Source organism: Hetaerina americana, unplaced genomic scaffold, assembly GCF_022747635.1.
Source record: "Hetaerina americana unplaced genomic scaffold, ioHetAmer1.1.p SCAF_17, whole genome shotgun sequence".
In the NCBI taxonomy this organism is placed as follows: Eukaryota; Metazoa; Arthropoda; class Insecta; order Odonata; family Calopterygidae; genus Hetaerina; species Hetaerina americana.
This window is the reverse complement of record NW_027286730.1, coordinates 518,049-533,178: the sequence shown is the minus strand read 5'-3', so window position 1 is coordinate 533,178 and position 15,130 is coordinate 518,049. Positions and strand designations below refer to the sequence as shown.

The following is a 15,130-nucleotide window of genomic DNA, read 5'->3' as shown; positions in this document are numbered from 1 at the left end:
GTACCCTTGCCCGCCCAATTTCATTAGATATGACCATTTTTTCGGTAAAACACGTTTTCACTACCGTTGCTGGAACAAAATTCTGAACCATTTTAGTGTCTCATTATTTACAGACTGAGAAACCAAAGTATTACTAATGAAATCGTATCAGTGAATCAGAAAAGTGTAGGAGACAGCATAAGTGTATCAAGACAGTGTATATTATAATGTCTTAAGTATTCATCATGTTGCATCTAGTGATAAAGTAATTATTTCCCTTTATTTATACCATTGATGCCATTTATTGTAAAGAGCCAATGTATCACTTTATAGCTAGTCATTGTTTGCAACCCATTTTACCATCCATTTAAAGTAATAATCTTGAAATAAAAATTAGGTCCAAGATTTGGCAATCCAAGAATGAACTTTATATTTTCCATTTCATCTCCTTTTCAAGTAGCTCAATTTCACCAGAAGGTTCCAAATAATTTAGCCATAAATATATGGGAAGATTTACTGAGTTAACTTGAAATTGTGAAAAGAAATGTGTGTATAGAATCATAGTTTTTGATCACTTAAGTAGCTTTTCAAAATATTAAGGTTATGCAATGCAACAATTTCAGAGCGTAAAAATCATTTGCCTTGACAAGGATTTGAACCCGGATCCCTTGATGTCCGGCCAAGTGCTTTAGCCAGTTAGCCAGGCATCCTCTTAAACTCTGAAATTTTGAAATGCATATTAGTGGATGACTCCATTAAAAATTACTATCACAGCATCTCCCACAGTTTCATGGAATTTACTAAGGTTATGGTCAGCTCCAGTCATATACTAAGAACTTTTTCGTGATATCCAACATGGATTATTCAAAGCAAACATTTTTCATCTGGTCATGCCATTAGTGAGCCAAAAGAGTCAATACAGTGACTGACATGTTTGTCAGTTACCAAAATTACTAGTGTAGTCACAGAAAAAAAATTTATCTACCACAGGAACATACTCAAATCACAGCACCACCAAATAAAATTATTAAACATCTTCATTGACCATGATTCACCATGCAAACATTATATATATGATAGCTTAAAAATTAAAAATAAGGCTAAACACTTTATATTATTATGTATACTCAATAATACAAAAGTTTCACTAGGTAAAATTCAATATTTCAAATTATGAGAAAAATCAAACAAAAATCTGAAAATATGCATATACAAAAGAAACCAACATTCAAAAGTGAATAAATAAAAATATTGAATATGTAAAGCTTTGATTCATTAACATATTGCTATAATTTGAATCTGAATCATAATACAAATATTTAAGAAAGTGCACATTTAAGAACTCTAAGCAAAAGCGGTTGCAATTTAACTTTAGGAATTCATACCTTATCATCCAAATTATATTCTGGACTATGTTTGTCATCTATTATGGGCTCATCATCACAAAGAAGATCAAAGCAGAAGCCAGGAGGTGGTTGATAATGGTTATATAGCACTCCTGTGAATAACCAGGACTTCCTTCCTAAAATAAATGAATCCCAACAGTGAGAGCCTCAGGTGTTTTCATGCTGACCACATGGAAAAGGATTGAGTAAGCCTAATACTAGGGAGGAGATTTATGATGTTTGCTTTATTTAATCATGATTTCGACTTGTAACATTTCATCGTTTGTGCAAAAGAAAAAAGTATTAACCCTTTCACTTCTGTGAGTGTACCTAGTACATCTGCATGGTAGGATGCTGTGGACATACCTTTTCATCCTCTCTGTGGTGCTCCATCATACTTTGAAATTTTGAAAAAATTATATTAGTTAAATTAAATTATTAAAAATTTTCCATTAAACAAGCAGTGAATCTTGATTATTTTTATTTATTCCATGTTTTTATTTCATATATTATTTTATTATTCCCTCTAATAGACTACAACCTTGATGTGGTGGAGGGGTTTATGCAATCTGATGACCTCTAGAGCTGTGCTGGCCACAACAATGATAATTGCTCCTGGCAGGGTCACCCATGCCAGGTTGACAGTTAAAGCCAGACAAAAAGTAGTTCACACAGCATCTGTACCTCAGTGAGGCAGTTGCAAAACCATCTGAAACCAGTGGGGTGGCCATTAAGTGATGGTGTCACATTAAAACTTCTAATGGAAAAGGCGACAGGAAACAACCTCAATTATTTATCCTATAATTTTAATGATGGACAGTAGAGAGGAAATGAGTCCTCGTAACTAAGGGAGTTGACCTAGTCAGCCATGAGTTGTTCCTGGCAGCAAGAGAGGCATCACTTACATAGTTGTCATGTCACATAACTCATTCAAAGCAAAACTGACAGCAGCAGCACCGGAGATGCAGAAGAAGTAGATCGAATTGGTTAGATTAGGAACTTGGAAAGTTAGCACAATGTTAAGGGCAGGTAAATTAGAGACTATAAATTGAGAGATGGAAAGAAAAGACAGATATTTTAGGTCTATACAAGGTGTGGGTGGATGGATAGTGGGGATTAGTGAAGTGATAGTAATAGAGTAATATTCAGTGGCGGGGATGAGAGTCAGGAAGGGGTTGCCTTAATATTGAATAACAAGGTAGGAAGACGCTTAGTCAACATAGAGCAAGCAATGGATAGACTATTACTAGCAGAGGTAATAGCAGAACCAATGAACTATATACCACAAAGCAATCATAAGAAGGTATAAGTCCATAGAGTATACAATCAGTTAGAGAACATAGTCACATGTGTTCCTGTAGAGAAACATTAGATAGTGATGGGGGATTGCAATGCAATGGTAGGCAAAGGAAGAGATGGTGATGGGGTTGACAATTACAGTAGAGGTATGAGGAATTACTGTGGGGAGAAAGCAATTGAGTTCTGCAGGAGACAGGGATTAATCATAAACAACACTTGGTTTAGACACCAAAAAAGGCATAGGTATACATGGAAAATACCAGGCGACTCAGAATGGAATCAGTTAGATTATATTATGGTTAGGCTAAGATTTAAGAACAGTGCAGTTTTTTGGGAGGGAATGCAGACTCAGATCACAATTTAGTTCTCATAGAGAGTAGTGCCCAATCCCAAAAGATATAGCAGAGAGGAAGGTTAGTGAATGGAATGTAGGAGAATTAATTGGACTTATACAGAAGGAGTATCAGCAAACCATGGAGAAAATCATGGACAAGAAAAAAGAGATGAGTACTATCTAGGAAAAATGGAAATATAAAAAATGGGTATTGACAGCAGCAAAAGAAACCATAGAAATTGTTGCTAGGAGAAGGACAAGAAAACCACGGATCACAGTTAAGATGTTTTGAAAGATAGATGAGAGAAGGAAACAGAAGAATTTTAACAGAGCATTGGGCAAAAGGAAGAACAAAGAGTTAAAGAATAAATTGAGACAGGTAAAAAATAAAGCAAAAGAAGTGTGGTCAAGGCAACAGCATAAAGATATGGAAAGTTGGCAGAGGAAGGGTGGAATTGCACATTTTAGAGGTAGGTTAAAATACTGTTGGGAAGGAAGAAAGGAAGATCTATGCTAACAGTTATAGATAAGTCAGATAAGATAATAATTGAAACAGAAAAGATCCAAGAAAAATGAAAGGTATGTACAGATGAACTGTATGGTAAAGAACTTAGGCCAAAAAGCTTAGACATAGACAGAGAATATGACATAGACGAAGATAGCTTGGGTCCAGGTATACTCGATGATGAGAAATTTAGGGAGATGAAATCAAATAAGCCCATGGAAGTGGACAGCATTCCTGCAGAACTGCTTTAAGGTTTAGGAAAATATGGGAGGAGGAGTCTACATATAAAGACTGATTCATAGCATCTATGTGGAAGGAATCTGGTCGGAAGATGTTGCGAGATCAGTGTTACTTCCTATTCTGAAAAGGTAAAGGCTATATCATGTAAGGACTACAGAAAAATAAGTTTGATTTAGTATTCAGCTAAAGTGGTTCTCAGGATCATCCACAAAACGATAGACAGCTGGGAAAATGATGATGAAGTGTTGTATACTGATGACACTAATGTAATAATATCAACACAAACATATCCCAGCCTTGTGGAAAAATCAAAGTTTGTTACACTTGCAATGAACAAGTGGTGTACAGACAACTGTCTAGACTTAAATGTAAATAAAAGTATAATAGTATACTTTACAAGCAATAAGAATGTGATAGATGATCTGCAGGTATAAATTAATGACCAATCAATTGAGAATGTGATGGAATGTAAATTTCTAGGTATTTCTCTGGGTGTAAATACTTCTTAGGATACGCATGTAATAGCCCTTCAACAGAAGGTCAGTTCAACTTGCTATTTATTAAGACACCTGAATGAAACTACAAGTAAAACTGTACTACTTAATTTATATTATGGGTAAATTTATTTAAATATAACCTAAAGTATAATATCATGGGGATCAGCTGCTATTTCTCTAACATCTTTAAAATGCAAAAGAAAGCTGTTAGAATAATAACTGGGAAACCTCAGAATGCTCCATCATGGCCTATTTTCCATGAATTAAATTTTCTACCACTCCCATGCATCTACATTATGTTTTTAATTCTGCATATAAAAAATAACATTTGCAACTATTCTGTTAACTCTGCCTATCATCATCATTACATCAGGGAAAGACACGACACCCACTATGGGAGTATAAGAACTAAAGCATTGAAATTAGGACCCAATGAAATAGGCATCAGATTATATAACAAACTACCCAAAAGTATCAAGGATACAAGGGGAACTGCTGCATTCAGGCATAAATTAAAAATATACCGACAGCATAGTATGTTCTACTTGGTCGATGAATATCTCAACAATATTCCCGACCAGTATGTTCATACTCTTAGTTTATAGCAATGATCATGGTCTGATTCATATTGGTGATCAATGATTTTTCTGAATTGATATTTCATGTGCATACTACAGCTGATGTTCACGGGTTTGCGCCAAATATTATGTAACTGTGAGCGCCATTTCTTTTTTTCTGTATCTTAATTAAGTTGTGTCTTTGCTCCTTTTTGACGTGCCTTATATCATGTACATACACCACCCACCTGGTATTTTTGTATTGTGATCTCTGGGTAAATAAAAAGTTAAAAAAATATTAATTACTTAGGGGATGATCAGTTTAGGTTTAGGAAGGGGAGAGGCATGGGTGATGCCATTGCAGTAATGAGACCACTATTCGAGTGGAATATAGAATATAATCAGGAAGTATGTGCCTGTTTTGCAGATTTTTAAAGGGCATTTAATGGAGTGATTGGGAAAAATTCTCCCGTATATTGCAGAAAATAGGAATAGATTGGAGGGACAGGAGACCAATCCGTGACCAGTACATATCTCAGACTGCTCAAGTGCGAGGGGGGAACAAGAGTTTGGATTGGCAGGGTGAGAAAGAGGGTTAAGGCAGGGTTGCCCATTATCACCGTTGCTGTTCAACCTATATGTAGAGGAAATGATTAAAGAGGCATGGGAAGAACTGGAGGTAGGAATTAGTGTTGGTGGGGAATTCGTAAAATCAGTCAGGCTCGCTGATGACCAAGCTTTAGTGAGTCAGTCAGCCAAGGGGTTGCAAGCATTGCTGAGTGAATTAGTATTTTAGTGTGACAGATATGGGATAAACCACAAACACAGTAATCCGAATGTCGGTTTGGTAGGTGATGGTAGAGTTTACCCAGTACTACGTCCGACAGCATGTGAAATTCACACATCAGGGTAGGGAGGCCAGTTACTTTCCCTGTGTCGGTTATGGTTTCCCAGGAAGATCTGGTACCCAAAAAATCACATAGCTTGGGTGAATCTGCAAGTGCCCAGAGTGCCTTGCCCGGGAATCTCTGGTCAGTAGTCCAATGCTCTACCCCCTGGACTACCGCGACCCACAGATATGGGATGAGAATCAATATTAATGCTATGCGATTTTCTAGGAAGAAAAAGGCTAAGCTAAACATTAAAATAGGAGGGCAAAAACTAGAGCAGGTAGAAGAGTTAACGTACCTCGGAAGTGTTTTGAACCAACATGGCCAAAGAGTAGGGATGTAAGGAGAAGAATTGCGCTAGGCAAAGAGGCTTTCACAAGGAGGAGGGTGTTGATGACAGGGACGTTGAGTAAGGATATTAAGAAAAGACTTGTAAAAACCTTGATATGGAGTGTAGCTATGTACGGCATGAAGGATGTATGGCGGTATGTATGGCGTGGTCATTGAAGCAGGAGGATAGACGTAGATTGGAGGGTCCGGAAGGGCAGTGTTAAGAAGAGGTTTGAGGCAGAGGCACCATTATCAATGGTGTTGTTCTATGCATACTATACTATAGTATGCATAGAACTATACTAGTTCTATGCATACTATAGTATAGTATAGAACTAGTTCTATATACTATAGTATGTGAAGGAAATGATTAAAGGGGCATGGGAAGAACTGGAGATAAGAATGAAAGTCAGCGGGGAATTTGTAAAATCAATTTTGTTAGCTGATGACAAAAGCTCTAGTTCTTCAGTCAGTGAAGGGGTTGCAAGAATTGCTGAGAGAATTCTAAATTCAGTAGTATAGGTGTGGGATGAGACAAATAAATGAAACAAAGTTTATACAGTTTTCCAGGAAAAAAAGGCTAAGCTTAAGGTTAACATAGGAGGACAAAAACTAGAGCAGGTGGTATCTAGGAAGTTTGAAGGACCAAAATGGCCCAAGTAGTAGGGACGTAAGGAGAAGTATTGCCCTAGGCAAAGAGGCTTTCACTAGGAGGAGGCAATTGATGACAGGGACCTTGACTAAGGATGTTAAGAAAAGGCTTGTCAAAACTTTGATGTGGAGCATAGTTTCATATGGATCGGATACATGGTAACTGAAGCAAGGTGATAGGCATAGACTGAAGACTTTTGAAATGTAGATGTGGAGAAAGATCAAGAAGGTGAAGTGGACAGAAAGGAAAACAAATGAGGTGTTGGGTATAGTTGGCAAGAAAAGAGGATTGTGAAGAGAAATATTAAGGAGGCAGGAAAAATCAATGAAAAGCATACTGATTGGCAGTGGGGCATTGAAGACTAATAGAGGGAAGAATGCAAGGCAAAAAATGGAAAGGGCTGAAACAGGATTGGGATGTTGGACAGAATGAAGGGAAGAAGGAAGTATAACGAGATGAAGAGGGGCCTGTTTCAGAGTATGGTGTTGAATTGTGTTTTGCCAGGAGAAACAAAATATTTATTTGGTAGCTGTGTCCATCCAAAACCTACCTTAACTGGTAGATAACTTAATAATAATAATTTTATTACTTTGGGACTAATTAAGGTAGTAGTAGTAGTTTTTAGGGGAGGCGACCGACAGCTAAGGTCATTTGTGCCATAGGGGATGGACAGGAAAGGATGAAGGGTGGAGAGAAACCCGGCGTCGGCATTAGCCTACTCTTTACGAAAGGCACCAAGGGGTCCGCAGCTTAACGTCCCATCCGACGGATGCCGTACTCACTCAAAGTGACCTCCACAAAGCACCTCAAGTAGGGATCGAGATACCTCTGAAAAATATTCAACACTGCCGGGATTTGAACCCACACCCTCAGGGTGGGAAGCCAGTACGTTAGCCCCCGCACCATCTCGATCCCCCACTAATTAAGGTTACAGAAATACTTTACCCTACATTTTCACTGCATGTGAGAAGTACGATTCCAAAGAGTAAACTGCAGCAAAAGGGTTGATTCAGGGGTTTCTTTATTTACGTGTTTAACTGTGTATGGTTAAGCTTAAATATTTAATACACAACACGGTATACAGAATTCTGACAGAGATATATTATGCAATTTGTTCAAGATGGGAGGAGGCAAATGATTTCGGTAAATGAAACTTGAAAAAAACACATAATCTATGAAAGGTGCAGCGGAATGAATATATTTAACTCTGGGGAATATTTTGAAGAGAACTTTTACACTGTATAGGCCTATGTAGCCTTATATAGTGAGAGATGTTCAACAGAAGATAATTGAACATTCTGAATAAGAAACACTCAATTTTTGAAAGAGAATTTTCTTAAGAATGCCTACAACTTTTCAAAAGAGCAGATTGTAAACACTCTGCATAAACTTATTGTATTTTTGATGGGTCATCTGAGGTACTACTATTAGAGTGAGAATTCGTCAAGGCTTTGTAAACAGACAAAAATGTTCATTAGTAGCCATCATAACATGGAGAGAAAGGAGGATACAAAAGTAAATTAAAGAAATGAGATCAATAATGTACATTTTCCCTTTCCTAGAAGGTATCTATATACGTACATCACCATAAATTAGTTGTCTCCTGAAAATGACTTTAAGAGTTGAAAAATGTTGAGTGATTCAAATAAAATCATGTTGTGGACAGTACAATTGCTTTTTTAATAAAAAAAATAAACTTCTAAGGCATACTTCACACTTTCAGGCTTCACTTTTTGGAATTGTTTGATGCCCATATTAAATGAGTTCGTGATTTTCCAGAGACTTAATTCGGTGGAAAATTACAAGTTTCTAAGACTTTATTCACTCTTCAGTAGATTAACTGATTACAACCTCACCTGTGCCAGTCATCTACCCTTTGTAGTCCACTATATTCCCCACTCCAGGTTAGATGCTACAATGCTGTGAATTTACAGATGCACACGAAATTATCCACTAATGAGAACCTGGCTGTAAAATGAAAGAAATGCCACCATTGCAAAGAAGAAAAAAGAGGGGCACTAAGTATTAAAGTGGTACTGGCAAAGCAGAAACTGAAAATCTTTTGTTTACCCATGAGATACCTAAATTGGGTACCCAAAATGCTGTAGTAAATGTGTCACTGGCCCCCACAGTGTTTTACCACTCTTGATCTGCACAAGCAGAAAAACTGCTTCCGGAACTCACAAAATGCTGTAAGATAACAAATTTAAAAGCATGTAAGCTGCCATAATGTGAGCTTTCAGTTGTGAAGTGAACCAGAAGTTTCTTCATTAAATTTATGTATAGAAAAGCAAATTCATCATATTGCAAACTCATATAAGTAAGGACCCACTGTATTTGATACACAATGGGAGAAATATGAACAATGTATTATGATGTCATTAACAATGAGAATCAAGTAATTCCCAAACTAATAAAAATCCAAGTCACATGGATCCACAGTTGCACAGATCTACAGTCTCATAGCATTGCTATGCTATATCATACTTTGGACCTCCTATGCGGATTGCCAGCATAGTTTAATGACTTCACAGTTGACGGTGGCACTAATCCATTACGGATGATGGTACATGTAGATGGGGGCATTTACATGGCTGTACGATGTACTGAGACTTTCATAGATGTAACCAGGACTTGAAGAACAAAAGGTTATCAATGATCAATCAATTCTGATATGGGCAGGATGCTAGAATTAAATTTTGAAGCACATGAAATCGTAAATATTATTAGAAATGGATACAAAAGAAATTTAAAATGAAGACCTGATGAAACTGAAAGATAAAATTGAGTAAGGTAAAATTTCTGAGACAGGAAGCAGAGGCATCAAAAACTATGAACACATTCAAGACTAAACAGATGGTAGAATGCTTTCAAACTACAGATGGAGCATTAGCAGGTTTTGAGGCATAAGACCCAAACTCTTTAATTTTTACATAGGTGTTCAGAGCTGTCAATGATGCTTTTTTTGCATGAAATGGTTTAAACAGTAGAAATAAAGAGCTATTGTGCAAATATCACTGGATGAATACTTAAATCAAACATATAATTATGATATGCCACCGTCTCATGCAGAATCTGCATAATGCTATGTGCATGCATTAAGTTGTGCTTATCAATTAGTTTTTCAGTTATGTACTTTATACTAATCACCAATATGTTTTCAAAGAAAAAATTTTAATTTATTCACCACTTTTACAAGTATTACTTTTGGCAGTTCTTATTACCCAATGAATTGAGTATTATATTTATAAAATTGTCATGAGTAAAAGGTTATCTGAAAACCAGCTCAAACTATGGCATTTTCTATCATTTCTGCTGAAGTTCTCTTCACATTTCTGATAGTAATAACACTTAAAAACAGTGCAGCAAACCACATTGGTTCCAAAAAGTATCATATGAACTTTTTTTTTAAACCTGTTTCACTTTCTTTGTTTTAATCCTCATGTAGAAACTTCCACATCCAATTACCTCATTATCAAGGGGCTTACTGTATTGCCAACATAAAATTACCTGCACTGATAAATATAACTGAAGTAGATAATGCTCAATATATTCAGTATGGTCAACATACAGTAATGCAGCATAAGTAAAAATAATTGCCACATTGATATTGCATCAATATGTTTTACATTAATAGTAAATATTGGAAAAATAAAATTATCACTGAGTTCTATTTACCACTAAGTGATACCAAATTTTTTTCAGGCAGCATTAGCATGAACATATTTTATACTTTCACTAACAATTAAGACCTCGAGGAATTACTAAGAGATAAGAGTATAAAAGCATGTAAACAAGCAATAACTAATGTGAAATTATACAAATAATACTGTCATGTAATGAATATTGTAGTTTTAAACTATATGGCAGCAAACTATAATGCACATCTACCACAAGAGAGATTCTGAGGTCGTAGTTACAAAACATCAAATTGCCAGAACTTATTAAATTCAGAGGAACCCACAAAACTTATACTAAAATACAACAAGTACACTGTGTATAGGTATTCAAAAATTCATAGGAGTAATACATTTGTCACATTTTCTAAAGAAGACGCTGCTTAAAGAAATATATGATGAATATTTGGTATTGCAATCATACAATCCAGAGTATCAATGAGAAAGAGTCTATTTAAATATGTAGTTGAACATATTTAATTTTAAATAAAATGTTTTCATACCTATATTGGGGCTTCCTTTCCACACCATTTCTGCAGACTTGGAATTTAATCTATTTTCTTTATCCAAATAATCAAGCCTTCCAATGAAAAGACCATCCATTCCCATAAGAGCAAATGTGGAGGCCATGTCTCGAGAATGTCCAAATGGATCAATTTGCCATCCTACTTTAGGTCTACCACATTCGCCAAAAGTGTCATTAAGCTTCCAGAAAATTGAACAGCGTTTAGGCATTTAGACAAATTCAACTACCAAGTCATGTAAAAATCCTTACTTTGCTTTGGTACAACTATATACTAACTATTATGAATACAATCACTTCATTCAGTTAAGACATTTAATCAATGATACTCATCTGAGTAATTCACTGAAAATGAAAGAATTAGTTTGAAGAGGTATTTTCAAATGAGAGGCATGCACTTTAATTGTCTTTGTTTACATACAAACATAAAGAACTAATATACCTGAAACCCCAGGTCATTTGATCAATTGTTGACATATAGTTTGTAACAGCTTCATCATTCATACTCCAACCTCCACCAACAAATTCCAGTTGCCCAGAATTGACTAGCATTTTTACTTGGTGGCGAACAGAATTATGCTGCTTCATCCACCAATTCCAAAAGAAAGCTGTCTCCACATATATAAACCTAAAATTAAAATTAATTACTTAGATCCGTTTTCAAAGCCATATTTCCATTACTAGTAACCAGACATAAATAAATACATATTATGTAAGACCAAATAAATATGATATTAAATAAAAATGTGTATTAAAACCAAACTCTAGACAAAGCTATCTTTAAATTTAGATAAAACAAAATTCCCATTAAAACAAAGTGTCATCATACATGCTGATATTATCCAAAGAGCTGCATGAGGCAGGGTATTTAAAGAAACCAACATTTGAAATGTGGAGAAAGATAGAGAAGCTTGGTATTGATTTAAGGTAAAGTTCAGGGGGGTTGGAGAAAAAATGTTGTGAAACCCTCTAAATATACAAATATTGAACATTCACTCTATACTGAACAAATACTTTGCATAATAATTTTTCATTTTTATGATATCTATTCACATTTTCTCACATTATGCTCAGTGCAAGTGAGGATGAAGAGTCTGTATATGCAAAAACATGTTTAGATGTTCATCACTTATAAGGCTTAAGTTTAAAATTCTAAAAGGCACATTTTATCAGTACATTATTATATAGGTTAGTATAGCATCTTATTTTGCAGTAGTTGTATGTGTTGATAGCTAATACCCTAAAAGCTTAAAGTTAATTTTACAGTTCCCATCAAGAATTTGGCATACATTCTTGTACAGAATGCAAATTTCATGCGAGTGCTTTCAAAGGATTTTTCCTGGAGGGAGGAGCCATGGAGGGGGAGAGAATCAGATGGGAAGTAGGAGGGAGACAGCAGGTATGACAGGGGTTGAAGGCTTTGGAAAAGAATATAGGGGAGGTGAAACAAGTGTGAGACAAGATAAAGTATCATTGTGGATCGGGGAGAAAATTTCAGTGATGATTTCCAGTTCCTAATAAAGTATTTCATCTAAAGACTTTAAGATGTGTAAAATGGTCATGTTAAAGAGACATTGTAGTCATCCTCTAGTTAGACTGTAAATAAATAAAATATTAGACAAAAACCTGACCTCTGAAATGGTTTTCTTGGAATTTAAATAAAAGATCAACTGCCAAAAGTATGTTGGGCAAGTCTATCACAGGGGCTTGTGGCAGGGTATGCCAAGACACCAGCCATCAAAATATAAAGAAAGAAATGGTAGGTTGGCCTTCATATGCTCATGTATCCTTCTCTCTGTTGAAATCATGAGCTGTGTAAGAGACTCACAAATCCTTGAATTCATTGGTTGTTAGTGTATAAAATTATTTCATTCTTATCCAACCTGATAATATAATTCAGTACTTGGATTATTTCACTGATATCATGTATAATTACAAAATTGAAAGTTATGTAATATTTCAATCCTATATTAATGCTTCCATTTTCTATGGCCTACCATCCCAGGTTGTGTCATAATTATGTGGCACAATGTATTCCATAAAAGCAATTTTACTAAGAACCATGAGTTATCCACCACTAGCAATGCTTTTTAAAAGATTGGGGGGGAGGAGTCACAGGGTTAGAAGGGATGCAGTATACTTTTTCGCCATTGCCATCTTTACTGCACTAAATAAAACAAAATTTGTACTTTTTCACACGGCTTTATTAGTTCTCAACCATGGTTGCAACATAGTTCACGTAACATAATGCCATTATTAATAGTCCATCCTTCATGTTAGTAGTCATTATTAGGGGGGTTGGCCAAGAGCCAAGGTCAATTGTGGTAATTGAGATAGTTGGGTAATTTGGGAGCGGTAGGATTTTTACAAATATCCAAGAGAGATGGAAGAAATATATCGCAGAACTATTTGGAAAAGAAATTTTGCATGGAAGGTTACACATATATATGATGCAGATGAGGATAGCTTAGTCCTAGGCTTACCCAATGTCAAGATAGAAAGGGCAATAAGGAAATTGAAATCAAATAATGCTGTGAGGTTGGACAACATTTCCACTTAAAGGTTTAGGAAAAGGTGAGAGGGGGAGTTTTTATGGATTAATTTGTAGCATTTATGGGAGCAGAATATGGCAGGAAGACTTTGTCACACCAGTGTTAATTCCTATTTCAAAAAAAAAGGGAAAGGTGGCCAAAAAAGGAAAGATGGATGCAGAGCATTATGATTGGTAGTGGTTACTTGAAGACTGTGATACACAGGTGAATGTTAGGTAAATGAGTAAGGTGTAGGTATAGAATAGGCATGTTGGATGGAACAGAGGAAGGAAGTATTCAGAATTGAAGGGGGGCTTATTTTAATGCTGGATGTCAAGTTTTTTTTTGCTTAAATGGTCAAGGGAATTGTCTTAGCACCATTTGGTAGCTTGTGTCCATCCAAAATCTACTTTAACTGGTAGATTACCAATATTAATAATAGAACTGCAAAGGAACCAATACCTACTTTTTATTTCGATCAAGAACCAAGGCTTGGATAACAGAATCCAAAATATACTGCACACCAGCTTTGTAGGTACTTGAATGAGCTGAAAAAGATTTAACTGGACTTTCAAAGAGGAAAAACAAATAACACTTCTCCAATTCTACTAAATATGATGTGCTTATCATCAGAAACAATTACTCGCTGATTGTCCAAATAATTAATTGCATCAGCAAGCCAAAAATACCAACTTGTAGTGACACAATAAAACTGAAAAGAACCATGGTTGTTTACAGCAGTAGTAATAAGAGAATGCATTGTGAAATAATTTCTTTGAGCTGCCATCATTACAAAAAGATATCTGCAAAAGCAAAGTAAAATCAAAAATATCTCACCTCCTGGTATAGGGTTAAATGTAATTACTACCTTGATCAAAAATTTCCCGGAATTTATTCAGAAAATTAAAAATACAAGTTTATTCATCTAAATCTATATTGTCCCCTTCAAAGTAATCCCCATCGACTGCAACACACTTATGCCAGCGCTTGATCCAATCCTCGAAACATTTTTTATATTCGGTTTTCGGTATGTCCATCAGTGCTTCCTGCGATTTTTCCATTACTTCCTCTCGGCTGCTAAAACGCGTTCCCCGTAATGGTTTTTTAACTCGATTGAACAGAAAGAAGTCACAGGGAGCCAAATCAGGTGAATTCGGTGGCTGTTGGATGGTATTTGTTGCATTTTTCGTCAAAAAATTACGAATAATGATAGCACTGTGCGACGGTGCGTTATCATGGTGCAAAATCCACGAGTTTTCTGCCCACATTTCTGGTCTCTTTCGGCGAATTGCTTCACGCAAACGTCTCATAACGCCCAAATAATACTCTTTGTTTACTGTCTGGCCTTCTGGCAAAAATTCATGATGCACTACACCGTTGTAATCCATGAAAACCGTCAGCATTGCCTTCTTTTTTGACTGAAAACGACGTGGTTTTTTTGGTCTCGGCTCATTTGGTGAACGCCATTCACTTGCCTGATGTCTGGATTGCGTGTCGTACTCATAAACCCACGTCTCGTCTCCAGTAATGATCCTTTTGATGAATGTGGGATCGGGTTCAGCCTCGCAAATCATGTCTTTTGCGACGTCAACACGGTCTCTTTTTTGCATGAAATTGAGGTCTTTTGGAACCAACTTTGCTGCTACACGACGGAAACCCAAATCATTAACCACAATGTCTTGGGCGGATCCATAGGCAATGTTCAAGTCCTCCGCTATTTCTCTGATGGTT

General features: G+C 36.0%; 1 protein-coding gene across 1 annotated transcript in view; it reads right to left on the bottom strand.

Annotated features, from left to right (window-relative positions):
• Positions 1-15,130, bottom strand: part of LOC139687149 (lysosomal alpha-mannosidase-like) — a 54,923-nt gene that overhangs the window by 29,757 nt on the left and 10,036 nt on the right. Inside the window, exons 3-6 of the mRNA XM_071584282.1 lie at positions 13,866-13,947; positions 11,312-11,496; positions 10,849-11,055; positions 1,365-1,501 (exon numbers count right to left, since the gene is read on the bottom strand). Of these exons, the coding sequence (XP_071440383.1) occupies positions 1,365-1,501; positions 10,849-11,055; positions 11,312-11,496; positions 13,866-13,947 (611 nt within the window). The remainder of the gene's footprint in view (positions 1-1,364; positions 1,502-10,848; positions 11,056-11,311; positions 11,497-13,865; positions 13,948-15,130) is intronic.